The 27,576-nt window shown below is 39.9% G+C and overlaps 1 protein-coding gene and 1 pseudogene across 2 annotated transcripts in view; both read right to left on the reverse strand.

Moving 5' to 3' along the window:
• CTNNAL1 (catenin alpha like 1) overlaps positions 1-27,576 on the reverse strand; it is a 79,049-nt gene that overhangs the window by 36,162 nt on the left and 15,311 nt on the right. For both annotated transcript variants that reach the window (XM_010365595.2, XM_010365594.2), the window contains exons 3-9: positions 20,632-20,819; positions 18,732-18,851; positions 14,419-14,508; positions 13,208-13,378; positions 9,373-9,573; positions 7,044-7,130; positions 2,111-2,269 (exon numbers count right to left, since the gene is read on the reverse strand). In XM_010365595.2, coding sequence (XP_010363897.2) covers positions 2,111-2,269; positions 7,044-7,130; positions 9,373-9,573; positions 13,208-13,378; positions 14,419-14,508; positions 18,732-18,851; positions 20,632-20,819 — 1,016 coding nt within the window. The remainder of the gene's footprint in view (positions 1-2,110; positions 2,270-7,043; positions 7,131-9,372; positions 9,574-13,207; positions 13,379-14,418; positions 14,509-18,731; positions 18,852-20,631; positions 20,820-27,576) is intronic.
• Positions 20,410-20,569, reverse strand: LOC115894090 (annotated as a pseudogene).

Consider the following 27,576-nt stretch of genomic DNA (forward strand, 5'->3'; position numbering starts at 1 on the left):
TTAAAACCTATTAAAATAAACTGAAACATTACTGAGAAGATTATTATATTATATTGGTCACCAATAGATTCTCTGGGAACAAAGCAGGTACCAATAAAGGTATAACACTGTTTCTACTTTCTATCCAATCATAGCAAGGTGGTTACAGAATATTAGAAACATAAGGAACCTTTGGAAGGACCTAGTAGTGCCCACATATTTTATATATAAAGAAATTTGGCTCAGAGAAGTAACTTGCCCAAGGTCTCATAGCTAAACTATGTCAGAGTTGCTACAAGCTACACGTTCTATCAACACCATCCTCCAATGGAGCTAACATTGGATTAGGCAGACTGGTATAATAAGGAGAGACCCTATATCAGAGGAAATTACTGAAAATCTTGACGCTTAAAACAGAAAATCAGAGAACATTTTTTTTTCAATGTTAAAAAGATTTGTTGCAGGATTCCTAAAATAAGCAGTTTCCCTATAGTTATAATATTTGGTTTATAAACATAGCAGCATCAAATTTATTAAATGAAGAAGCTATATCTATAGTCATTTTAAGAATGTTCCCCCAGAAGTTTTTAGGCTTCTATGTAAACAAGTAAAGGAGAGGAAGCCAGTTCAATTCGTCTAAAGGTTCCTTTTAACCATTAGTCTTTGAGATTTGGTGAGCAGGGTATGTTAGATTATGTGAAGATAGTTAGATGGTTCATATCTGTGCATTTATATACATATTGGCTAGCAATTACCTCATACATATAAGCTATACATGGGTTCAGTTTTTTGTTCGGTTAGTGATATGGTTTGGCTGTGTCCCCACCCAAATCTCACCTTGAATTGGTAATAATCCCCGCATGTCAAGGGCAGGACCAGGTGGAAGTAACTGAATCATGGGGGCAGTTTCCTCCATATTGTTCTCGTGATAGTGAATAAGTCTCATGGGATCTGATGGTTTTATAAACGGGAATTCCCCTATACATACTCTCTTGCTTGCTGCCATGGAAGATGTGCCTTTGCTCCTCCTTTGCCTTCTGCTTTGATTACGAGGCCTCCTCTGCCATGTGGAACTGTGAGTTCATTAAACACCCCCCCCCCTTTTTTTTTTAATAAATTACCCAGTCTTGAGTATGTCTTTAACAGCAGAGTGACAACAGACTAATATAGTTGGGTTTTTTTTCTAGTAGATATCTGACATTTTCAATAGGCAGAAGGCTCAGAATATCAATTAATAAGCCTAACTGGAATTACAACACAAGTGTCAGGTGAAGCATCAGTAACTCATAACTAAGATTTGGAATTGTGTGTCAGATGTCTTCTCGTTGTCCCTCCTTAACTGCTCTCCTCCCTTCTCACATCTGCCATTTGCCCTGGGAGACTGACCTATATTGTCTACACCTATGTTTGGATAATTGGGATTATCCTAATAGGATATCCAATGGGAAGCCCCATCCACAGATGAACAGGACTGAGGAGAGAATGGGTTTTGACTCCCACGCTCCTTGACTCCCACGCTCCTTGACTCCCACGCTCCTCGACTCCCATGCTCCTCCCAGGAGGGTCGCCTTGGGCTGTCTCTGGGCCTAGTCCTAAAATCACAAAGCTCTCAAGGCAGTTCTCTGAAAGGCTTCCACATTCCACATTCCCCTGTTAATGTGGGCCTGGGGTGGTACCAGTCTTGCTACCACTCGCCCCAATTACTGTTCTCTCATGTATGTTTCCCCCATGCCCTGTCTATGTAATTGTAAATAGCTTCTTTATTAAACTCTCTTCAAATTATCCTAATTTGAGTGTGCCATCTCCTCCCTGCTGAGACCCTGATGGATTCAAACAGAAACAAGGTCATACGACGTACCTCCATGGCTCTACTCCAAGGTCTAACTTCTCTGAGAGGATAAGGAAAAGAAGATTAAGAAGTTCTTTTGTGGGTCTTAGCACTTTTTTTGTTTTGTTTTAGAGACCAGACCGTTGCAGGAACAGAACAGATACATGCTATGCTTTTAAGATTCCAAAGGAGAGAGAAAATGCTCAGATAAATTAACCCAAAACTGTATTTGTGTTAACATTCCCACATAGTTTAATAAAGCCATTATTAAACTACAATTTCTTTAGCACCTTGTTTACTCACCTCAACAAGCTGCTCTTTCTGTTCAGAGAGTTTACAGGCATATTCAGCCAAAGCTTCTAAATTTCCTTCTACTCCAGTAAGTTTTAATGCTTTTAGAACCACATGATCAGCATGGTATTTTAACAGATCTGCTGCCAGCTGTGTCGCTGTACTATGAAGCTGCAGATGTGTGTGTGGGTGGGGGAGTGGGGGTTGGAGGAGAAGGGTGATGAAGGAAAGAAAACAAACAATAACATTTTGTGACCAAGCACCACATCAGCACTTTAAAACTACTGACAAAGAGAAGCTGCAAAGCAGTTCCATGGGTTCCACTGAGGGGAGGGTGTAAAGTTCCCTGTGTAACAGTAGGAGTTGTGTAGCACTGGTGAGCTTACAGTTTCTCTCAAGGGCAGGAGTGATATCTAATTCATCCCTTAACTCCCTGGTGCTAGTGCTAATGCTGTTTCTAGAAGATGAACTGGTTATTCAATGGCTGAGTAATCTTGTCTTTTTCATTCTGTTATCAACCAGTTCTTTCCCATGTAGCTTCTCCCTTAGGTGAAAAATGCTTCTGCTATCGTAAAGTTGGTGAGGAATGAAACAGCATTAAGAGTATTAAGAGTAGGCCGGGCGCGGTGGCTCAAGCCTGTAATCCCAGCACTTTGGGAGGCCGAGATGGGCGGATCACGAGGTCAGGAGATCGAGACCATCCTGGCGAACACAGTGAAACCCCTTCTCTACTAAAAATACAAAAACTAGCCGGGCGAGGTGGCGGGCGCCTGTAGTCCCAGCTACTCGGGAGGCTGAGGCAGGAGAATGGCGTAAACCCGGGAGGTGGAGCTTGCAGTGAGCTGAGATCCGGCCACTGCACTCCAGTCCAAGCGACAGAGCGACACTCCGCCTCAAAACACTGCACTCCAGTCCAAGCGACAGAGCGACACTCCGCCTCAAAAAAAAAAAAAAAAAAAGAGTGCAATACTTACAGTACTAAGAAAATTGGCATTTTGTGATCCTTAATAAGTTTTTTTTTTTTTTTTTTTTTGAGACGGAGTCTCGCTCTGTCGCCCAGGCTGGAGTGTGGTGGCCGGATCTCGGCTGACTGCAAGCTCTGCCTCCCGGGTTTACACCATTCTCCTGCCTCAGCCTCCCGAGTAGCTGGGACTACAGGCACCTGCCACCTCGCCTGGTTAGTTTTTTTGTATTTTTTAATAGAGATGGGGTTTCACCGTGTTAGCCAGGATGGTCTCGATCTCCTGACCTCGTGATCCGCCCGCCTCGGCTTCCCAAAGTGCTGGCATTACAGGCTTGAGCCACCGCGCCCGGCCCATTAATAAGTTCTTTAGCATACTTTTGAAAAAGTACCAATATGAGATTCAGTCAGTTAGGTATTTAACAAAATTTATTAAAAACCTGTATCATGGCAAGCACTGTAGCACTGTACTAGAGGCTGGGCATACATGACAAGTAGGACACAACCCCTGCTCTCAGGGAGGTCAGAATCTGTCTGTAGTTGCAATCCAGATCTTTACTCTCTACCTCTATGAACAAATTGGGTCCCAGGAAAAACAGCAGATTAAAGGGTGACACAAACCCCATGGTTTTATTGACTTTGGGTGGAATGCATGGCTCACTCTTAGTGGATATCTTTGGACACTATTACTCCAAAATCTTTTCTTCTTATCTTGCCTTTTTTTTTTTTTTTAATGACATGACAGGTTATTTTGGGGTTGTCCAAAAATAGATCATTTTTAATAACATTGTTCTCAGAAAACTCTGACTTTGAATTAAATCTATTTGAATGAAGTGACTTCTTTTTTCCTGGAAGTAATCCAATCTCAATTCAAATTAGAGGATTGTCTCCAAAATTAACAATAGGATAGTCTCTACATTCATTCAACTAAGTGAGAATAATTACAGTTAGAACAAAGAAACTAAAATTCACTTTCCTTCAGAAACTAAATGCCACATAAGAACTTAAAAAGATTTTGTTTTGCCAGCAGGACTTTAGAGAATATCTCATGCCAGTCATTTATTTTACAGACTATGAAACAGCTCCACAGAGACTGTGTCTTGCCAAGGTCATGTAACTCTTGTCACGTGTGAGAGAGGGAGGCAGGACAAACGCAAAGTTCCTGCTCTATGCCATGTCCTGACAGCAGCCTTATATACATTATCTCCCTTAATCCTTACAAGAATTCTATGAGGTTGACGAGGATATACCCATATAAGAGGTAACGAAAATGAAGCCTATGGAAAGCCACTCAGTCTATCACCAGTAGACCATGTTCTACTGATAGTCAGGATTTTAACAATACTTTAGTTAAAACTGAATAGTCTGGAATAAAATGTGTAGGGTTTTTTCTTTCCTTTTTGTTTTATTTTGTTTTTTCCTCGTGTCAAGGGCAGCAGGCTTTATTATAAAGCATAGAAAACCATGTCTTTCTATGTTTAACAGGATGTTTAAATGATTTCAATAGACATATCAGCACCAAGTAAGATGTGAAACAGATCACCATGTATATAATTTATATAAGAAACATCCAAAAACCAATTTCAGCCAGGCATGATGGCTTACACCTATAATCCCAGCACTTTGGGAGGCCAAGGTGGAAACACTGCTTGAGACCAGCCTGAGCTTAAAATAGTGAGACTCGGTCTCTACAAAAAATTAGCCAGACATGGTGGCATGCACCTGTGGCCCAGCTACATGGGAGGATGAGGCAGGAGGATCACTTGAGAGGTCAAGGCTGCAGTGAGCCATGTTCGCACCACTGTCTGGGCAAGAAAGTGAGACCCCATCTCAAAAATAAGAAAATGTTTTTAAAATTCTAATTTCATTGTCTTGAGCCCTTGACCATCTTCAAGAATACAAAAGAATTAAGCCCAGGTGCAGTGGCTCACTTTGGGAGGCCAAGGCAGGTGGATCCCTTGAGGTCAGGAGTTTGAGACCAGCCTGGCCAACATGGTGAAACCCCATTTCTACTAAAAATACAAAAATTAGCTGGGTGTGGTGGCTTGCATCTGTAATCCCAGCTACTCAGGAGGCTGAGGTATGAGAATCGCACTTGAACCCCTGAGGTGGAGGTGGCAGTGAGCCAAGATCACGCCACTGCACTCCAGCTTGGGCAACAGAGTGAGACTCCACCTTAAAAAATAAATAACAAAAATAAAAGAATTAAGAAAGCAGAGTTACGGGAAAGGAGAGGTCTGTGTGAGGAGGGTCTGTCTGGAGAGCTGCTGGGTGCCCACTGTGACTCCCTCCTCTAGGCATGCCTCAAAGTGGACGGAGCAACAGGATATAGGGGTTGAGGGGAGGGGGTGAGGGTTACGGGGGGCGATAGGAAAGCCTCTGAAGAACCACTAAAGTATCCATGAGAGTGAGAGTCTGCTGTAAATGTCTACCAAGCCCAAAGCCATTTGATAAGGGTGCTGGTCACTAAAAACCTTCTGCCTTTCAACTTTCTCTCTTCTCTCTCTATGCCACAACGTAACAAAAATCAACAACAGCTACGTAATGGAGGGTGAGGAAAGTGAAAAAGGCAGAAGAGACCACATCTTCCCAAAAGCTCTATCTAGTTGGAGCTGGGAAAACAGGGAACAGGGGAGAAGCTCTACAACTAAATGAAGATTTAAATACTGATTAACATATTGGAGGGAACATTCTAAGTTTTCAACCGAGATTGTGTTTTGTGACTTAAAGCAGGAATTGGCAAATTTTTTCTGTAATAGGCCAGAGAGTAAATATTTTAGGCCCTATTGCGACTATTCAACTCTGCTGTTGTAGTGAGAAAACAGTAGACAGTAGGTCCATGGGCAGCATTGTGTCCCCATACACTCTACTGACGAAAACGGTCCAGTTGTAGTTTGTGAACACCTGACTTAAAGTGACCATAGGACTTTCAATAACCTGAGAATGGCCAAGTAAGTCATGAGATGACCAACTTTTTATTCAGGGAGCAGGGAAACCGTCTCAACCAAAGGAATTTTTTTTTTAATTTACTTCAGTGAGATAGAATTCATATACAACAAAAGGTACCCATTTTAAAGGTACTGTTCAGTGAGTTTTGATGAACATACACAGCCACGTAACCACCACAACAATTAATTTTGAACATTTCCAACATGCCAAAAAGTCCTCCTGTGCCCTTTTGCAGTAAATATACCCCAACCTCTGACATGAGATAGCCACTGATCTGATTTATGTCATTATAAATTAGTTTTGCCTTTTCTAGAATTGTTTTTTTCTAAATGGAATTTTATACATATAATCATTTGTGTCTGGCTTCTTTTGCTTAGTATGTCTTAGTGATTCATCCATATTGTTGCATGTATCAATACTATTCTCCTTTATTGCTGAATAGTATTTGGTAGAATTATTCCAAAATTCATTTATCAATTCCTCTGTTGATGGAATTCTAGGTGGTTCTTAGTTTTAATAAAGCTATGAAAATTCATGTACAAACTTTGAGAATGAGGGCATTAATAAAATCATGGCTTCAAAATAACTATGTCAAAGGAAAACTTTTTTTTTTTTTTTTTCTTTTGAGACAGGGTCTCACTCTGGCACCCAGGCTGAAGTGCAGCAGTGCGATCATGGCTCACTGCAGCCTTGAGCCCTGGGGATCGGGTGATTCTCCCATTTCAGCCTCCTGAGTAGCTGGGACTACAGGTGCTAACTACCACACCTGGCTAATCTTTTGTGTTTTTTGTAGAGATGGGGTTTCGCCATGTTGCCCAGGCTAATCTCGAACTCCTAGGCTCAAGTGATCCTCCCACCTTGGCCTCCCCACAGTGCTGGAATTACGGGTATGAGCCACCATGCCTGGCCTCAAAGGAAAACTTTCAAAACCATTTCTAGGCACAGAGACATACTAATACTAATGCATTTCATACACCCATACAACATGAAAATTAGCAAAGAATTAGAAGAAGCTAAATTTCAAACTATACTTACTTCTTTCTTAAGTTCATTAAGACTGTGACTGATTTTCAAAATACTGAGTTCCAGTTCTTCAGCGATGCTTTTTGTTTTCTTGCTTTGCTAAAAATTTTAAAAAGTATATATGTAGTGTTACCGCATCTCTTTAATCTGTTAATTCCAATTTTATTTGAACTGTAAATTGTAATAAATTTTAATATTATTCTGTGAACTATAAAAGTAGGTTTTCAAAATTTACCTGTTTAAAGTTACAGTGGAAAATAAAATTTCAGTTTAGTTATATTTTTCAATGCTAACTACAAATAGGTGAACTTTTGTTTTTTATTTATTTATTTTTCTGTGAACCTATGGATTATATTGAAAGGTGAAATTTTAAAATCTTATTTTCTTTAATAAATTCATCAAGTCTAAAATTGATCTCTTTTATTTTCTGCCTAGAATGTCCATGCTTTCACTCCTAACCTAGTTAAAAATTAAAATCCTACTCGTCTTTAAGATCTTACATAAACGTCTTTTTCTCAGAAAGGTTTTTTCAGATCACTCAATCTAAATCAGACCCCCTTCTTACTCACTGTAATCTTTTTGCTCAATAATCATCCCAGTTTGCAATTACATATTTATTTTTTCAGTCCAAACCATCTGGAATTTTTAATTTTTTGTTTGTTTAAAGTCTATCTTCCCCACTAGACCATGAAAGCTGGGTTCACATCTATTTTGCACACCACTAAATCCACAGTAACTGGCATAGCAAAGGATAGGTAGTAGAGATTCAATTCTTTGCATGATAAATAAAAATTAAATATCAATACTTCATGAAGCCTTCTTGAGCCCTCTCCCTAAATATAAGTTTGTCCTCCTTCAAACCGTCTCAATGCATAGTCGACACTTTCTCTTAGGATACTTACAAAGCTATCTGTACTTGTCTCACCCCTTCCCAGAAATTTCTATATTGTAAAATTCTTGCAGACAAAGATTTTATCTTATTCATCTTTAGATTTATGGTGTTTGGCATATAAAAGGCACCAATAACAACTGCTGAAAAAAATGAATGAACGAAAAACACATCTAGCATGCAGGATCAGAGATCTGAGTGCTTGTGAAATATGCACAGGGTAAATTTGCTAAATTTGTGACATTTGCTAATTGCAAATTTGAGTATTAATAGAATCACATTCCCAACACAGAGTATTTCATCACAAGCAACTCTTTATAGTGAGTGTTGGACTTAAAATTTAACACTGAAGCAATCTACACTTCCGATTGTGTATCACACAGATAATTCAAACTAAACACAAAACAGTGCTCAAGTCTCTCACACCACTCTACTTTAGGGCAAGATTCCGTGTTAATAAGAATATGTGCACTACTGTGATGCCAAGAAAATATCTGAGAAATCTGTGATTCATATCTATGTTCATTCATAAATTAATCTATTTACAAGGAAATCAACTGCTGCTTCTTTCTTCAGTTTCAGCGATATCCACCCTCCTTCATCATCTTTACTGGCAAAGCTTTGTTCATTACTTCCAGATTTGTACTACGGCTGTTGTATATTGTAAGCCATGTTAAATACTTTTTTGACAGAGCCTGGGCCTAAGAAATAAATAATCCTAGAGACATATCCCAGGGCTCTGTCTCTCCATTTTGCAATCCACCTGCTATAAGAGACTGTGTACACACTTCCTATGCTGTCCCATTTCTGTCAGTCTTGGCCGTTCATTCTTGCCCAAATAAGCTCCTCTGCTTGAAGCTCACCAACAGCCCATTTAAGGCTCATAGAGTGGCCGCCCACCAATTTTAGACCAGGAATTTGTGCAAGGGTGAAAAGCTTTTACTTGCCAGCTGGATCTACCCTTGTTTTCATTGAATCTACACCCCAATAAGTTTTCCAAATCATTGTGTCTATAAATCAGCTGTCCTCAGAGGTAAGAACTATGTACATCTGAATGGCTCCAGCAGTCAGGCTCAGGTCCCAAGAACTTCTAGATGGGGTCTACTCCTCTGTTCTTCACTCTGAAGAAGCATTTTGGGGAGGAATTTTCCAGAGGTGAGTTTGGTGAAAGAGTGGGGACAACAGAGTAAACTAGTGATAGTGACAAAGGCATAGAATTCAGACTGGCTAGAATGAGAGTCAACAGGCCTGGAAATAAATGTCAAGTACTGTGAGTGCTAGATGGGAAGGATATTTTGGCCAACTACTAGGAGGGAGAAAAGGGATGAGACATCCTGTCCCATTCTGGAACAAATTCATACTCCTGGTGATTATGTTAGCTTCCACATCTTGCAAAACTTTATGGGAAAGCCATTATATAAGATTTACTTTGATTTTTAAAAAAGTTCTTACAGCTTGACTCCACACAGAAATTAACTGCTGCAGTTCCATTCTCGCCTGAGTTGACAGTTCCAAGATGCGTTCCCTGTGCTCATGGCTGGTGTAGGCAGAATCAGTAAAGTCCTCCGTACGCTCCAAGATGACTTCCAATGTCACAGAAAGGTTCTCTTTGGACTGAAAATAAAGATTCTCCCGAAGAGCTTCAATATTCATCTGAGAACAAAAAGGACATCCATCCATCAATGTGAGTCAATATACACACTTGACCAAAATGGGTTGTACTTTCTAACAGTGCCCAGGAAAACACTAACATTTTCTTTTCCCAAGCTGAGGGGAAATACAGCCACCAATGATATCTATATTCTCCACTAACCCAGGAGGACACATTGCTCAAAAGCCTTCAATATACATGCAAAGCATCATTCCTAGAGTAATTAATACAATGACATTCCTGTGGGATCAATGAATACTAAGGCAGAAAGAGCATCATCCTGTAGCAACCAGCAGGAAAAATGAACCAGCCTCCAGGTAAAAGATTTGCACCTGAGAAAATGCGTAGGCAAAGTCCTGGAAGATAAGTTACACCCAAATATGACATGTGCTGAGCCCAGGGGGAAGGATGATGTGGAAGATGTGGGGTGTGAGAAGGACTGGGGAAGGCATCCATTTTTCCTTCGTTAATTCAACAAAGACTCTCCTAGTTACCTAACTGGTCTCCCTAAATTTTGTTTAAAGTCCCCAATAGCACCTTACTGACCCAAACATCCTCTACCAGAGGGTCTATATAATCTAAAATATAAACTGTCTGATACTGCCACCTCCCTCTAGTAGCTCCTCACTATCTATAGAGAATCAAGCCCAAACATCTATGGTACAGCACAAAATCCTCTATGGCCTGTCTTTATATACCTCTCTAACAGTCTATCTCACCCCTTGAACCCCCAACAACCTTTCACTTCAGCCACCCTGTTTGGAGCTCCTTGACTATGTGATGAACACATGCTCACGTACGCAGTCTTTCTCTCTCAGCTTTCTACAATGCATCATGCCACTTCAACCCTATAAAACACTACAGTCCATGAAATATGTCACACAGACAACTTGGGCCAAGAGGCAACAAGCGGTAATGATCATGATTATGGTCACAATGAATGTGATAATAAGGATAGCTTACATTTGTTTAACACTTTAAAGTCCTTTCACAAATGTTATTTTAATTAATCCTTATGTGTGACCCATTTTAACATGATCCATGAAAATACCAAAGTTTGGGAAAGTCAAGATGCCAGAGGAGAGTCCTTGCTTCCCCTCCTGCTCTTGGCCCAAGTTGTGTCAGGTGATCACTCCATCCTAGGTAGACAGAAACTTGTATTTAAGCTAGGAAAGAATATGGATAATAGTAAGGTATAGAACTTACAATGGGGATCTTCTCAGAGAATTAAATTTATTTTATTAATTTAAGAGAATTAAATTGGAGAATTTAAACAGAATTAAAACATAAAAATCAGTTATATTGGCCTCATACCATTTATGTTAAGGTTTTTTATTTTTCCTTTAGAGAGAAAATACACATGTTTTTAGACAGCTACTTAGTGGAGTTTTGTGGGTTTTTTTTTTTAAAGAGGCTATTTATTGATATAGTTTCATAACATGTGTCCATATATTCATAGTACCAAATACAACAAAGTATCCAGTTTCCCTCCACAGATTATACTCTCCATCAGAAAAAAAGTAAGACGCCAAAGAGATAATCACAGACAGTGAGACTGAGCCTATTTATAACAGCTCTGCCTCCAGCATGCCTGATGGTGAGAGGGCAGCAGCCAGAGTTGTCGGCAGCAGCCACAGGCAGAGCACTGCCCCTCTTTCACTTGCACCAGAAATGCAGCAGCAAGAGGCGAAAGATGTCTCTCATCCGACTTGCTTCCCTAATTATCCTTTGACAACACATCTCCTCCCTCAGCATTTACAAAAAGGGAGGATTAGAAAAATAATCTCTAAGATCGCTTTCAGCAATAAAATTTCTAAGAGAAGGTTTGGTCCCTACAAGCTTCTTTCCCTTCAGGAAGACTCAGTGGTAGGACTGGCATCATATAAACAAACCCAGAGGTGTAAAGTGAAAGGTCGTGGACTCTGGGATTAGACAATCCTGGGCCTAAAGAAGGGTTCTACCACTTACTAGCTCTCCTCCAAAAAAACAAAAACAAACAAACAAACAAAAAACAGTATATAATTATATCCACCTAAAGGGCAGGTAGGAATTAAATAAAATATTTATTAAGAGCAAAAACAGATACTCTTCCCGTTACTGTCTTTCACCCCATGTTCCTACTTAGACCTTCACACAATTAGAAATCCAAGTGCACGGCCAGTGTGGTGGCTCACCCCTATAATCCCAGCACTTTGGGAGGCTGAAGTGGGTGGATCACCTGCGGTCAGGAGTTCGAGACCAGCCTGGCCAACATGGCGAAACCCCATATCTATTAAAAGTACAAAAATTAGCCAGGTGTGGTGGTGGTCGCCTGTAATCCCAGCTACTCAGGAGGCTGAGGCAGGAGAATCGCTTGAACCCAGGAGACAGAGGTTGCAGTGAGCCAAGATCATGTAATCACACTCCAGCCCGAGCAAAAAGAGCAAGACTCCATCTCAAAAACAAATACATAAAATAAATCAAAGTGCAGTAAAATGGAAAGAATGTCATTCTCATCACAGTCCTGTCTGTTAGAAAGGTGGAAACTTTTAGCATTTGGATAACTTCTCAGGGCCTCAGTTTTCTGATCTGTTAAAGGAGGGCATTGTACCGGATGACTTCTTAGGGCCCTCCCAACTCAGACACTGCTCTTACCCCGAACGCATCTTCACCATGTTTATGACTTCTGATGAGAAGTCAGACTTCCTGGAGTCACACTGCCTAGTTTCAAATCCCAACTCCGGTACTTAGTAGCCAGCAAGTTAATCTCCTTTCTGTTTCTCAAGCTCCTCAAGAGTGTGATGGAAATAACAGCAATAATTCTTTGAGGATTATGTAAGTTCATATATTTAAAGCACTCAGAAAAGGGCTGGCACAGAGTAAGGACTCAATAACTGTTAGTGTGTATTACTGTTTATTTTTAAATTTTAATTATTACTAATTCTATCACTATAGTCTCAAAGTATCAACCCTCTAACACAGAGAAAAGCAGGAATTCTAGCAGAAATGATTTGCTGCTCGCCATCATCCTATGGATGGTACTGCTCAAAAATGTATGGCACTGCTCAAAAAACAGGAAGGGAACATTCTTTTAAACAGAAGGCTACAGCTAAATCATACAGCTAAGAAGGGCCAGAGTAGCTACTATAACCAAAGACCAGTGTTCTTTGTAAATATACCTCTAACGTAAATATTACTGAGCAACAGGTTTGTACAGAGTGGCATTGCTTTAAATAGATATATTTGCTTTTGTGAAGCATTGTTCTAAAACATTACACAAAAATATGGATACTATACATAATGGTGCTCCTTTAAAATGGAAAGAAAAGATTGGGTGCAGTGGCTCATGCCTGTGATCCCAGCACTTTGGGAGGTCCAGGCGGGCAGATCACCTGAAGTCAGGAGTTTGAGACCAGCCTGGCCAACATGGTGAAACTCTGTGTCTACCAAAAATACAAAAATTAGCCAGGTGCGGTGGCACATGCCTGTAGTATCAGCTGCTTGGGAGGCTGAGGCACAAGAATCACTTGAACCCAGGAGGCGGAGGTCGCAGTGAGCCGAGATCACACCACTGCACTCCAGCCTGGGCAACAGAGCGAGACTCCATCTCAAAAAATTGGAAAGAGAAAAATCAAAATATACTCTCTTTATTCTTACCTTGAATTCCTTAATTCCAGTAAAAATACTGACAGATGAAATGTCAGTCTCTCCATTCGGTTTACAGTCAGTCACAATTTCAATGACCTTATCCAATGCCACTTTCATGCGGTCAAATACTCCTTCTTTGTTTTTATGGGCTGATTCGCAGTTGGGATGCCTCAGACATGTCTTCAAAACAATTGAAATTTTTTATTTTAATATTTGATTTATGTCATAATGCACAAAAATCTTACAGAGAACATGTCATGCTAAGAAAAATTGTTCTTTACCAAAATCTCCTGGGTCCCTGGCTCACTCAGCTGCTTCTCCTCACTAAAGTGGAAGCAGGATGAGTAAAAAGCGATAGCAAGGTTAAATAAAAAAATGCAGAGTGCAAAACTATACCTTTATACTTCAATAGTAAGTTTACTTAAAAATTTTTTGAGAAAAAATCTCTCCATCATGATTTAAACTATTTTTAAATGTTGCCTTACACATGCAAGAAATGAAAAAGAATGAAGAAAAATGAAATGAACAGAGATGAAATATGATCATGGATGCATCTTGACTTTTAAAAAATAATGTAAATGAAAAACTCAAGGGCCTAGACAAAACAGAGCCTTCTGAGTGGGTTCCATGAAGTCTCTGTTTTTGTGGCTTCACTGATTCTAGCACAGGGTAAATACTCTCAGAAGAAAAGGTTATTCCAAACAAATTGCTAATGAGACATTTTATTCATTCATTCTAGAATTGCACCAATTTTCTGGCCAATTGCTGTTTGGAAATACTCTTGACTGATAATTTTGTTAAAAGTGGAAAAAAATTAAAGGGTGAATTTACAGAATAACTAAGGGCTGACTTCTTACTCCACTGTACTTAACAAATCTTAACTTGCCTTGCTTTTTCTAGAGCACATGTGCTGGCTCCTCAATGAGACTGGCAAAACCCTGCAGGCAGCGACCATGTGTGACAGGCCTTAATTTATAGCACCTGATACACCATGTTCTGCTGAGCTGTTCAATCAAAGTTGACTCATAAATTAATTATTATTTGGAGTTGGGGAAGAAAGTTAGCATTCTTATAAATAATAACTGAGATTTAACTATTCAGGCCTATGTTCTAAGTTATCACTTTGATCTTTTTTAAAATGTAAATTATGTATGTTAAATGCATTTAGTCAGGTTTTCTAATTATTAATTTATTACACAGTAAAACAAAAATTATCTTACCTTTGAAGCTGTGAGAAGCATCATCGTACACTTTTCAAGAACAGCCCTAGCTGCTGCCATTTCTGCCTTTTTCTTTTCATCTTTCAAATCCTAAATATGAAATAAAATCAAAGAGGATTTCTAAGATCATGTAAACAATCCAATTTCTTAAGAAAGTATTTATTCAACAATAATACTCAAAAATTCAATAATATTAAGTGAAAAAAAAACAGGATAAAGTTTTACAAACTGTCACTGCTTCAATATAAACACATCAACACAATATAAGTAGAAAGAAAAAGCTACTCTTAGTAAGGGCTGGAGAGCCAGGAACTGAGACACAGGTAGAGGCTGTACATGGTTGACATTCTGGTGTTCTGTCATACCTGACATTCTCATGCCAAGTGCACACACTGCACCCCTAACCAGAAACACCCAGCCTATGTCTTACTTAACTAAAAATCAATTGTCTTCTGAGCATCTATCGACTATTATTTCCTTCAAAACAGACACTTAAAAGTTGATTATTTAAGGAGCCTTGTCTAATCCCATCTAACTGCTATACATCTCAAATTGTGGTTCGTTTGTCTTACTCTTAACCAATATGCTGCTCTGAAATATTCTTAAGATGTTTCTTTGGTAGATAACTTTCCCCAACAAGATTGAAAAGGAACACTTAAGAAAGCATTGTGGATTGAATTTGTTTTGCTGGGGGGTGGCTTCTCCTCACAGAGCCCTCAATAGAACATGTGCTATTATATGAGGTAGCCAAAGTTTGCTGATCAAATCTACAACAAAATACTCTGTTAATAACTCGGTTATTATATCTAAATCAGAGGTAGGCAATACTTTCAATTAAAGCCCAGATAAACATTTGAGGCCTTCTGAACTATATGGTCTCCATCACAGCTACTCAATTATGTCATCGTAGTGTGAGAGCAAACAGAGACAATATACAAATAAATAAGAACGGCTGTGTTCCAAGCAAACTTTATTTATGGACATTGAAATTTGAATTACATAAAATTTTTCTCTGTCACATTAGTCTTTTTTATTTGTAAGTTAGATTAAAGGCCCTTTCTTACAAATAAGAAAAACCTAAAATTTGAGTATGATTTGCCTTTGAAAGTAAATTTGCTTGAATAAATTAGAATGGATTCAGAAGTTAGTCCTACACAATAATATCACTCTTACTCACTTGCATCCCAATATAGATTTAATAAGAGATAGAGATGGAATTACAAATAGTGTACAACAAAGTGCGTATAACCCCAAAGCTAATGCAGATCACATCCCAAAGAACTGTGTCCTATATGTGAGCATCATCCATCATGGGTTCCTATAGATAAAGGTTGAGGTTGCTTATAAAATTTCCACCCATTCCTCTTGTCTTTAACATTTTGGACAGGACTCCTTTCAAAACCACCTGTGGGTCTAGCTAACAATTCATCAGGTGTGTATGCCATACCTAACACTTATAAGCCACATATGACACCATATGATGAATAGTGATAACAAGCGACAGAAAAAGATGGCATCTCAACCTGGAAAGGGTTGGTCCACAGGACAAAACAGAGGCCCATAAAACCCAGATGGTCCATGAAGTACTAAGCGAAGCTTCCCAGTACCTCCAGAAGTACTTTCCCAGACTTGGGTAAGGCTGTCACCACTGCCACTTTCTTTTCTTTTTGAGACAGTCTCCCTCCCTTGCCCAGGCTGGAGTGCAGTGGCATGATCTCAGCTCACTGCAGCCTCTGCTTCCCGGGCTCACGCAATTCTCGTGCCTCAGCCTCCTGAGTAGCTGGGATTACAGGCATGTGCCACCACATCTAGCTAATTGCTGTATTTTTAGAAGAGATGGTGTTTCGTCATGTTGGCCAGGCTGGTCTCAAACTCCTGACCTCAGGTGATCCGCCCACCTCAACCTCCCAAAGTGCTGGGATTACAGGCATGAGCCACCACGCCCAGCCTTACCACTGCCACTTTCTACCACCTTGGTCCAGGTCACCATCATCTCTCAATAGATTACTGTAATATCCTCTTGAGTGGTCTCCCTGTCTCTGCCCTTGTCTCCATGCAAACCATTCTCAACATGGCAGCTAGAGTGATACTGTTAAAATGTAAGTCAGAAAATGTCATTCTCCTACTCAAAACCTGCGGTGGCTCCCCATTTTACTTAAAGTCAAAGTCCTTACACAGTTCGCCCTGCCCACTACCTCTCTGATTTCATCTTATTACCCTTCCCCTTTGCTCACTTTGATCGATCCACTGGCCTTCGTGTTCTTTGAACACACCATGCATGTTTCTGTTTTATTGTCTATCTCCTCCCACCCCTACTAAAACATAAGCTCCATGAATGCAGAGGCTTTTGTCACTTTTATTTACTGCTGAATCCTCAACACCTAGTGTAGTATTTGGTTAACAGTAAGCAGCTTATGAATATTTGCTGAGAAAACTGAGAATGCACCTCACCTATAGCTCTTTGCAGGATATTCTGACTATTCTAAAGGAGAAAGCATTTCAACCCTGGATGCATATTCCATAAAAATGACCCAGGAGTAGCACTTATCAAACACAAAGATGATAAAAAGGCTGCCAGTAAGTTTCAGGGGTCTCACATTTAATGAGCTAAATTGTTAAAAATAGATACCTCTTCAGCCAGAAGTTTTTAAACGTTGGATTACAATATTACAAGAATTGAGAAAAATAAAATGTTCTCCATGCCAAATTTCTAACTACAAATCAAAATGATGGTGAAAGTTTTTCAGTTATGTCCAGAAGCTGAAGAGGATCCTGTAGGAAGTGTAACTGAAGGATGGCAGCTTTAGAACCTATGACTCATGCCACACTTGCTCAAGGGATCAAGAAAATGCTAGATGATAAACTATTATTATTATAAAAATATTCCGGCTAATAATTTTCATTGGGGAGAATGAGGAGAAGAAGGAAGATTAAGAGAAAGAGAAGGAAAAGAAAGGAAATTTGTTTTATAAAGAACAATACTGGCAGAGAGAAAATGAAACAATAAGGTACCTGCCTACAGAAACATCATTGGTATTAGAAACCAATGCCATTATTTAGCCTGCCACTTTCCAGACCAATACCCATCTTTCAACTCCAGCTGCAACCGGGAAAGTTCATATCAAAAACTGAGAGAATACCTATGGGACTACACCCAGAACCATCCCAAGAAATAGTTGATTATTATATATATTTAACCTGCCAACAAGACAGACTCCTACACAAATACCCCAACAAGGAAAAGTCAATCCTAGACATAATAAGATCTTCTGTCTCCCAAAACTAAGGAGCTTATTGTCTGAATTGGGGAACAGACCCACAAAGAACTAATATCGGCTGGGTACGGTGGCTCACACCTGTAATCCCAGCACTTTGGGAGGCTGAGGCAGGTGGATCACCCGAGATTAGGAGTTCAAGACCAGCCTGGTCAACATGGTGAAACCCAGTCTCTACTAAAAACACAAAAAGTTAGCCAGGCATGGTGGTGCATGCCTGTATTCCCAGCTACTCGGGAGGCTGAGGCAGGAGAATCACTTGAACCCGGGAGGTGGAGGTTGCAGCGAGCCGAGATCACGACACTGCACTCCAGCCTGGGCAACAGAGCAAAACTCTGTCTCAAAAAATAAATAAATAAAATAAAATAAAATAAAATAAAATAAAAAACGACTATCATGTTGTAGTTTGAGAACTACAGGCTTTAGTATCAGATATAACTGAGTTCAATCTGCTAGCATAGTGACCTTGGGAAAGTTTATCCTTGTCTCAGGTTCAGTTTCCCTGTATGTAAAACAGTAGTAACAATACCTACCTCATAGGGATGTTTTGAGAATTAAATGAGATCATGTACATTAAGTACCTAACACATAGGCAGTGCAAATAAATAATGGCTTGGGTTATTACTATTAATCTAATATGGTAAGAATAACAAATATCTAACAAGATACTATAAGAATACGTATGATGACTCAATTTTACATGCCTGAGCCCTGGTAAAGGAATCAAATGGAAAGCTTCATAAAAGTGAAAGTAACCAAATACAAAGAAGAAGTACTTGAGTTGAGCCCTGAAGGCAAGAATGACCTTTCCCAGTGTGTGAGGCGGGAACAAAATTAGCTGTTATAAATGTACAAAAAAAGACATACAGATCTACTTACAGATCTACTTTGCTGGCTTATTTATGAAAGGCTTTCAAGACCAAGGCTATAGACTTAATAAGCAAAGAAACCAATCCAAACAATCCTAAAGATCATACCTCCATCCAAACTAAAAAGTATGTCTTTATCTGAAGATTGTAAAATGTGATGAATACATACATTTTGTCTATCTCCACTCAGATGTGCAAACTCCACCATTTCATTTCCAAATTGACTGAATATTTGGACAAACTCTTGAAAGCTATTCACTTTCTCTAGTCTTTCCATAGTTGCAAGAACCTGCAAAACAGAGAATATTTCATTATTTGGTGATAGCTAAGCAAAAGACTGAGATTGTCAAAGCTAAGTAGAGAGGAAAAAGGGAAAATTCTGAATTCTAGGTGAAAGTTGAGAAGGAGGAGCCAGAAAGAAGACACAGAAGGGGATGCTCAGAGAAGTAGAAGTAGATTCAAGGCACAGAATTATTAGGGGAATGATTTGTTTATAGGATGAGATTTTGAGTTACTTGAAAAGGAAAAGGAAAAAGAATAAAAGAAATGACTACATATACAAAGGAAGGGATCATTTATGTAGCCAAGTCTAGGAGGTGGGCATGGGCAGGACTACAGTAATCAAATCTTCAGAGAATTGGGAAGGGGTGAGGATGAAAGTCAGCACACACAAGCTTTAAGGCTCAGTGAACCAGGATAACAGGAACCCTAACATTCTCAGGAAAGCAGAAGGAACCTCATCATCTGCAGAGTATGGAGTCGAAAGGGAAGTGTGGGACTTTAAGAGGAGGAAAATCAGTCTGGTTCAGTCAGGACTAGGCCATCAGGGTGAATAAAGAGTGTGAATCTGTGGTAGAGCCAATGACTAAAATGTTATGTGCTTTCTTGATGTAAGAAATAAAGTAAATAGATGTGAAACATATTTTCAAATACTTTTCTTTAAAATAACATGACTAGATTCTTTTAGTCAGAACAAGATAGGTTAAAAAAACATAGATATCCTGTGTTTACTTATTTTTCATGAGAATATGATGAATATCTGGCATGTTAATCTGCCCTGGCAGCTCAGGAAGTTCAGGCAGCTAACACAGATAAGGCACATTGCCACTGCTGTGCAGAACCTCCATCTTTCAAAGAGAGGAAGGTTGTTTCTGTTTCTCTAGTGCTGCCAGATCTACCTCTCCAATTTCTCATTCATTCAACATTCATCAGGTGGTTTTATCCTCAAATCCTACTAGGAGAACCCCTACCCTGGCAACAGCTCTCCTCTTTGCCTAGGGAATTATCCAAAGAAAGAAGTGATCGTACAGACCCTGGATTCCCAGATGATCATGGAGCATGATCATCATCTGAGAGATTAACTTCTGGACTGGAAGAGTCTAAATCCGTTCTGCACGTTTTGAGATCATTCAGTAACATTTAGGGACTCTGCATACAGAAATTCTGTAGCTGTGGATAATTATCATTTCCACTGATTTAACTGTGTCTCAAGTTATATATTGTTCGTCTCTGATTTGGGAGGGAAAAAAAGTACTGAAGAATTCAGTATTTCTATCAACTAAGCTTCTGCTACATATATTATCATAGTGCTTGCCTTTTCTTTCCAAATGTTGTACACATTTAAAGCTTTTACCAATAAGCCTCAACAAGCGCATAATGATTCTCTAAGAGGAGACACTACTTGCATTCAGCAGTTTAGGCACAGTATACTTATCATTTAAGAATTACACGTACAGAAGAAACACTACTTTTAAACTACAGACAGAGTTATAAACAATTATAATAGTCAAGCATTGCCAAATTACTTAAATTAACCTAAAAAGAACTTTTTTTTTTTTTTTTTTAAGCAACACTCATACAGGCATAGCTCCAGGAGGAACCCAGGGCCCAAGTGTATTCAATGTGTAGATGATCAATGTGTCAATGTATCCTGCAATTCACATTAATTTCCACAGCTAGCTGCACTCTTCATCCACACGTGAGCCAAGTGATCCACCACTAAAAGTCATAAGAAGCACTTTGAACAACACAGAAAGACAAAAATACAGCAACATCAGAAAGGTAAGTACCTTATTTCTTGATGTTATTATCTGTTTAATGACTACTCGGTCTGCCAGCAGCAACACCTTTGTCACTGAAGAAAGAAGTAATCTTGCAGCCTTTATCACTCCTGTTTTGTCTGTAAAAATTGTGATCTGCCCATCAGATTCCAGATGGTTCAAGTTGGTTATGTCTGTCAATGCTGCAATTGTTTCTCCTAACAAGAAAGGAGAGAGGGTAAAGTTAAACTGGCAGTAAGACACACAGATTAAAATCTAGACTTTTCTCTAACCTTGAAGGTAAGGCACAATGAGGAGGAACTCAGCTTTGGACTCTTACTTCAGGAACAAGAAACAGTTTCACCTTGACGATTGTAGGGATTATCATACAAAGCTTTCTAACCAGAAAATAATAGCACACTCTTAAGAACGGTGACAAATTTTGCCCTCACCCAGTTTGGAAAACATCATAATTTTTGTTTCCAGTGGTAATGCAAACTACACAATCTAAAAGCTCCTGCCCTACAAGACAGTAAGAGAAGTCCCATGAGTCAAAAACTAAAGAATACCCTAAAACCAGAGCAGTAAGCAGGTGCCAAGGCTTGGACTGGGGCCAGGCCAGGGAGAAGTCAGGGGTCACTGCTGATCTCCACAAGCTGAAGGGGCTTGGGTTTTCAGGAATCCTCAGGGACAGAAAAAAGATAGGGCTTTGGGCCCCAAGGGATGACATCTTCAATATATTGGGGACCCAGAAATAACTGTCGATAGGCAAAAAGAAACAATAAGGAAGTTTGTCTGTCAGACAAACAAAGCCTGGACTTTGGGTGGGGAAAGTAAACAAAACAAAAGCCTCCATCCTGAGAATTCAAACCACAGGCTGGCCCTCATTCAGGCTGCAGTTTGAATTTATATAAACTTCATATGATGCCTGGCATAAACCATTCTATTAATTGAGCTCCCAACCCTCTAGAAAAATTATCTTCTTCACTGTTGCCATAAAAACTTTCGACTTCTGGCCGGGTGCGGTGGCTCACGCCTGTAATCCCAGCATTTTGGGAGGCCGAGGCGGGCGGATCACGAGGTCAGGAGATCAAGACCATCTTGGCTAACAGGGTGAAACCCCGTCTCTAGTAAAAATACAAAAAATTAGCTGGGCGTGGTGGTGGGTGCCTGTAGTCCCAGCCACTCGGGAGACTGAGGCAGGAGAATGGTATAAACCCAGGAGGCGGAGCTTGCAGTGAACCGAGATCGCACCACTGCACTCCAGCCTGAGAGACAGAGTGAGATTCAGTCTCAAAAAAAAAAAAAAAAACTTTCGACTCTGTAATGGTAATTATCTACTAATAAAACAATACAAGTGTTTGCCTCCTCAAGGCTATAACATTCTTGAAACCTCCATACTGTTATAAGTTAAAAAGAATTTAAAAATAATAAACCTTTAACCAACTTACAGTGTTCAAGATCATTTTTTAAAGTCCTAAATATACCTGTGTGCCTAATGGATTGATTTTCTTACAAAAGCCCTCCTGTCAATTCTATTACATATACACAATAATGTGTCTGCTCATAGGCTAAGGATCCTGAGTAAAAAGTATTGGAATCTTAATGGAGAGGCCACAGGGTGAAATATAAGTCAAGGTTTAGAAATCAGTCTGGCAGTCACGGTGGCTCACACCTGTAGTCCTAGCACTTCGGGAGGCCGAGGCAGGCGGATCACCTGAGGTCAGGAGTTCAAGACAAGCCTGGCCAACATGGCAAAACTCGGTCTCTACTAAAAAAATACAAAAATTAGCCAGGTGTGGTGGCAGGGGGCTGTAATCCCAGCTACTCAGGAAGCTGAGGCAGAGAATCGCTGGGACCTGGGAAGCAGAGGTTGCAGTCAGCTGAGATGGCTCCACTGCGTTCCAGCCTGGGTGACAGAGTGAGACTTGGTCTCAAAAAAAAAAAAAAAAAAAGAAAAGAAAAGAAAAAGAAAAAAGAAAGATCAATCTAGTAGGAGTACATAAAACAGTAAAACAGAATGGAAAGGAAAGACTTAAAGTCAGGCTATTGTATCAATTGTGGGTGTGAAATAGCAGGGACCTTACTAGTATAGTAGCCATAGGAACATTAAGAAGATGATTTGGGAGACATTTTTATGAGAAAACATAAAATTAGTACCTGACCAATGATAAGAAGGAAAGAACGAGTGAAAAAATGGCCTCAAAGTTGGAAACCTAAGTTGCTTAAAGAAAATCGGAAGGGCATTGGAAGGGAGATGATAATTTTACTTTCAGACAACAGGAGCTTGAAATAACACAGGAATACACTTGGATGTCTTGTTTATAAAGACAATCGCTGAAGCTCTACAGATAGAGGAATTCTGTGGTAACCAGCCTTCAAGAAGGCTCCCCATGATCCCCACCTACTGTTATGCACAACCTTGTGCTGTCTGTCCCCTCCCACATCATACGAGGGTTGGTATGGTGGAAGTAATGGTATGTCACTTCCAAGCTTAGGTTCTAAAATAACTGAGGCAGCTGTCTGGGTTGCTCTGTCTCTCTGAGAGAAACCAGTTGCCATGTCATAAGCAGCCCTTACTACACAGAGACCTACGTGGAGAGAAAGTGAGGCCTCTGGCCAACAACCATGAGAGGGAGGCTGGAAGCAGACCTGCAGTCCAGTCAAATTTCCAGGTAACAGAGGCCTGGTCAACACACTGACCACTACCTCATGAGACACACTGACACAGAGCCACCCAGTGAAGCCACTCCCTGATTGGTGCCCCCTCAAAAACTGTTTGAGATAGTAAATGTTTGCAGTTTTAAGTTGCTAAGTTTGGGTTAAGTTGTTACACAGCAATAGGTAACTAATACAAAGTTTTGATAGCAAAATATACAGAGAACAAAAGTGCTTAGAATTAACCTTAAAGCATACAGAAGGGGCAGGAGGAAAAGTATCACTTTGCATTCTATCATTAATAGCTAAAAGGATAAAAATATTTCCTCTGATCCTCCGGAAAATGTTAATTTTTTTCTACACCTCTCAACCACAAAAGATACCACATCTAAGCCTGCACATACGGCATTATTCAACCTTTCCTTTTTCTGACTAGACCCCAGGCTTTTTTTTTTTTTTTTTTTGATACAGAGTTTCACTTTTATTGCCCAGGCTAGAGTGCAAGGGTGTGACCTCAGCTCACTGCAACCTCCGCCTCCCGGGTTCAAGCGATTCTCCTGCCTCAGCCTCCCTAGTAGCTGGGATTACAGGCATGCGTCACCACCCCGGCCAATTTTGTATTTTTAGTAGAGACGGGGTTTCTCTATGTTGGTCACGTTGGTCTTAAACTCCCGACCTCAGGTGATCCACCCACCTCGGCCTCCCAAAGTGCTGGGATTACAGGCATAAGCCACCACGCCTGGCCCAACGCCAGGCATTTAACTCATAAGTACGAGGGATAGTAACATTTGGTCAGCTCCACCAGCATGGTCAAATGCTTCCTTAACATTATAAAGTTGTTCAAAGTATAAACTGTTCAGAAATCAGTTCCCTAAAAAAGTCACAAAGCTGTCTTACAGCTTCACAGGTATCATTTTTAATTTATTATATGTAATTACTAGTGTTGTGTCTTAATAGGAAAACCCAAGGTCAATCAAACACAAATATTTGTTGAACTTCCATAGAAAACATAAATATAAACCTTGCCTGGTAGCCAAGTAAAAAGCAACAATATAATGTAAGAGTTCAACACAGGGAAGTAAGAATAAAAATTGATTATTATAATGACAACTAATATTTGATAATTAATTATTATAATGACAACTAATATTGAGCACATACTATGTGTGAAATGATACAAGCATTACATCAAAACACCTCTATAAACTCTAACAGTCCCATTTTATAGATGAGAACACTGAGGTTTGGAAATGTATAATAGAATGCCCAATATCCCCTGCTTGCAAGTAGAAGCACTAGGATTAAAGTCTAGGCAGTTCGACTCTAAAACTTTAGTTCTTTTTTTTTTTGAGACAGGGTCTCACTCTGTCATCTCCCAGGCTGGAGTGCAGTGGCACCATCACTGCTCACTGCAACCTCAACCTCCCTGGGCTTAAACAATCCTCCCAACTCAGCCTCCCAAGTAGCTGGGACTGGAGGTATGTACCACCACACCTGGCTATTTTATTTTTCTTATGTTTTGTAGAGACAGGGTCTCACTATGTTGCCCAGATTGGTCTCAAACACAGCTCAAGCGATCCGTCCACCTTAGCCTCCAAGTGTTGGGATTACAGGTGTGAGCTACTGCACCCAGCCAGCTCCAGTTCTTTATCTACTGCTTTATATTAGTTCCCTCAAATGAATGCTGTCGTCGAAAAAAGAAAATGATTCGTAGGGGTTGAGTGGGCTAGAAACATTACAGGAGTGATTTAATGAAGTCTTAAGTTTGTATGTGTTAAGAGAAAAAAAGCTTTCTATATTTTACAACTCCAGAAGGTATCATTCTCATACTCTTACCTGAGTGACACTAGGAGGAAGATGACATGTGGAGCCCATGACACCTGATATCTTTCAAAATACTCCATTTATGGAGCTGCCTGGGCGTATGGTACTCATGTCAGTGTACCACGTCCTCCTTTCTCACCTTACACTGAGCACAATGACATGCTACAAAGCCAACAAGGAGCACAGGACTCAGCTTGTCCTTTCATTTAAAAATACTGTACTCCTGCTTTAATCAATGGTTGTTAGAAGAAACAGTAATTTTTTTATTTCTTTTTTTTTTTTAACCACAAAGCTTTCTTCAAAAAGAAACAGTAATATGAAGAACATCTCCACATTTTCTGTTGAATTGTCCATTATGTAATGTCTGTTTCATAAGCACCCACACAATAATTTAGTGTCGGGAAAAAAAGTCTCTCCTCTTACAAGCTGGTTTGTTTCCTTTCAACAAACAATGAGATTATATAATCCTTTGTTTCCAACATTTTTGTCTTGCCTTCCAGGAAGTACAAAGATAAATTTCATGCTTAATTAAAACAATAATGTTTGCCAAAGTTTCTGGTTTATTTATTTTCACATCCTATTTTAATAAGTTTATTGAACATGTCTTTTACTGTAAGTGCTTTCATATCCTTTTCTAAAGAAGGAAAAAATATAAATTATGAATAGAATAAGGATATCTCCCCCTGCTTCCCACATAAAACCTATTTTCTATCCCAGTGAATGGCTAGAAATCCAAGACTCAACCCAGGGTCTTCCCTTTCCTTTAGTCAACAACCTACTTTTACCTATTCAACCACCTCAATGAGTATTTTGTGTACTCTTCCTGCTATTTACAGTCCTATTACACTGACTTGGCCTAGCTGGTTTTACCACAAAAGCTTCCCTATTAGTCTCCCTGCCTTCAGTCTCAACCTTCTCTCAGTCTGTCCTCATTCGTTCATTTCCTCCGTACTATCAGAAAGACTTCTATCTAACACAAAACATCTGTGAAATGTTCTTGTTTTGAAAAAACAGAACAAAACAAAATAACACAAAGCAATATGCCTTTCATCTGGCTCCAAATTTCTCAATGACTCCTAGTATAGAATAATAGTTGAAATCATCCACATAACATACAGGACCATGTATGATCTTGTCCACCCCTCCACATTTACTTGGTTTTATCGCAATCACTCTCCTCTCGCTGATGACCTGCTCCTCCCTCAGAGTTCCCCATCTCAGTAGATGGCACCACCATTTGCCTAGCTGTTCATATCCCAAATCTTGAAGTTATCCCTGGCTCTTCTATCACATCCCACATCCAAACCATCAGCCAATCCTATCAACTCCACCTTGGCAATATACCGAAACATAGCCACCTTTCACCACCTCAAATGCTATCATCTAGTCTAAGTCACCATCATCTATCACCTGGACTGCTGTGACAACCTCCTAACTGGTTTCTCTGAATCCATTCTCACACCCCCTAAAATGTATTTTCTATACAGGAGCCACCAGTTAGTTACGCTTTTAAAATACAAATGAGATCATGTCACTGCCCAGCACAAAATCTCCCACTAATCCCTCATTCCACTTAGAACATAGTCCAAAATTCCAGTCTTTGCCTATTCTCACTTTCTCCTTGCCAGGAATGCCCTTCCCCCTTAAGTATCCACATAGCTCAGGCCTTCACTTCATTGCAGTCTCTGCTCTAATGTTCCTTCCTTAGTGGGTCTTCCTAATCCCCTATCCCAGGAGTTCTCAACTGGGGGCCACTTTTACCCCTCACGGGACATTTGGCAATGTCTAGAGCTATTTCTGGTTGTCACATGGTAGGAGAGGGGACCTTCTGGCATCTAGTAGGTAGAAGTTAGTGATGCTGATAAACAAAACATCCTACAATGTACAGGTCAACCCCTACAACAGGGAAGTATCCAGCCCAATATGTCAGTAGCACCAAAGTTAAAAAACCCTGCCCTCTCTAAAACAGCAACTTCATTGGTCTCCTAACTCTTACCTTGCTTTTTTTTTTTTTACATGGTAACTATCACCACCTGACATTACATACTTATTCATTTATAATCTGTCTCCCTCAGCAGAATGCAAGGCCCACAGTGGTAGATTTTGGGCTGATTTGTCCATGCCTATCTCCCTATGGCCTAAAAGAACGCCTGGTATATCACCAGCATTCAGTAAATATTTATTGAAAAAATTAATGGATAAATGATACTTCAACAAAGCTGCAGTCCTCAGAACACCCTAGGTTCTCAAAGGCTTCTGTGCTACCATCTATAGAGAACTGTGAACCATCATGAAGTCTGAAGTCACTATGATTTGTTTACTGTAGAATACTAATGGATACTAATGCTGATTTCCATTTCCTATGTCGTGGAAAGTAGACTAATACGTTCTTAGAGAATAGAGGCCACAGCTTAGAGGCCACAGCTCCCACTTCTTTCTCTCTCACATCTCAATGGCTGATGGTGAGGATGGCCGATCACTAACTCTGACCAG

The sequence above is a fragment of the Rhinopithecus roxellana genome, chromosome 16 (assembly GCF_007565055.1).
Source record: "Rhinopithecus roxellana isolate Shanxi Qingling chromosome 16, ASM756505v1, whole genome shotgun sequence".
NCBI lineage: Eukaryota > Metazoa > Chordata > Mammalia > Primates > Cercopithecidae > Rhinopithecus > Rhinopithecus roxellana.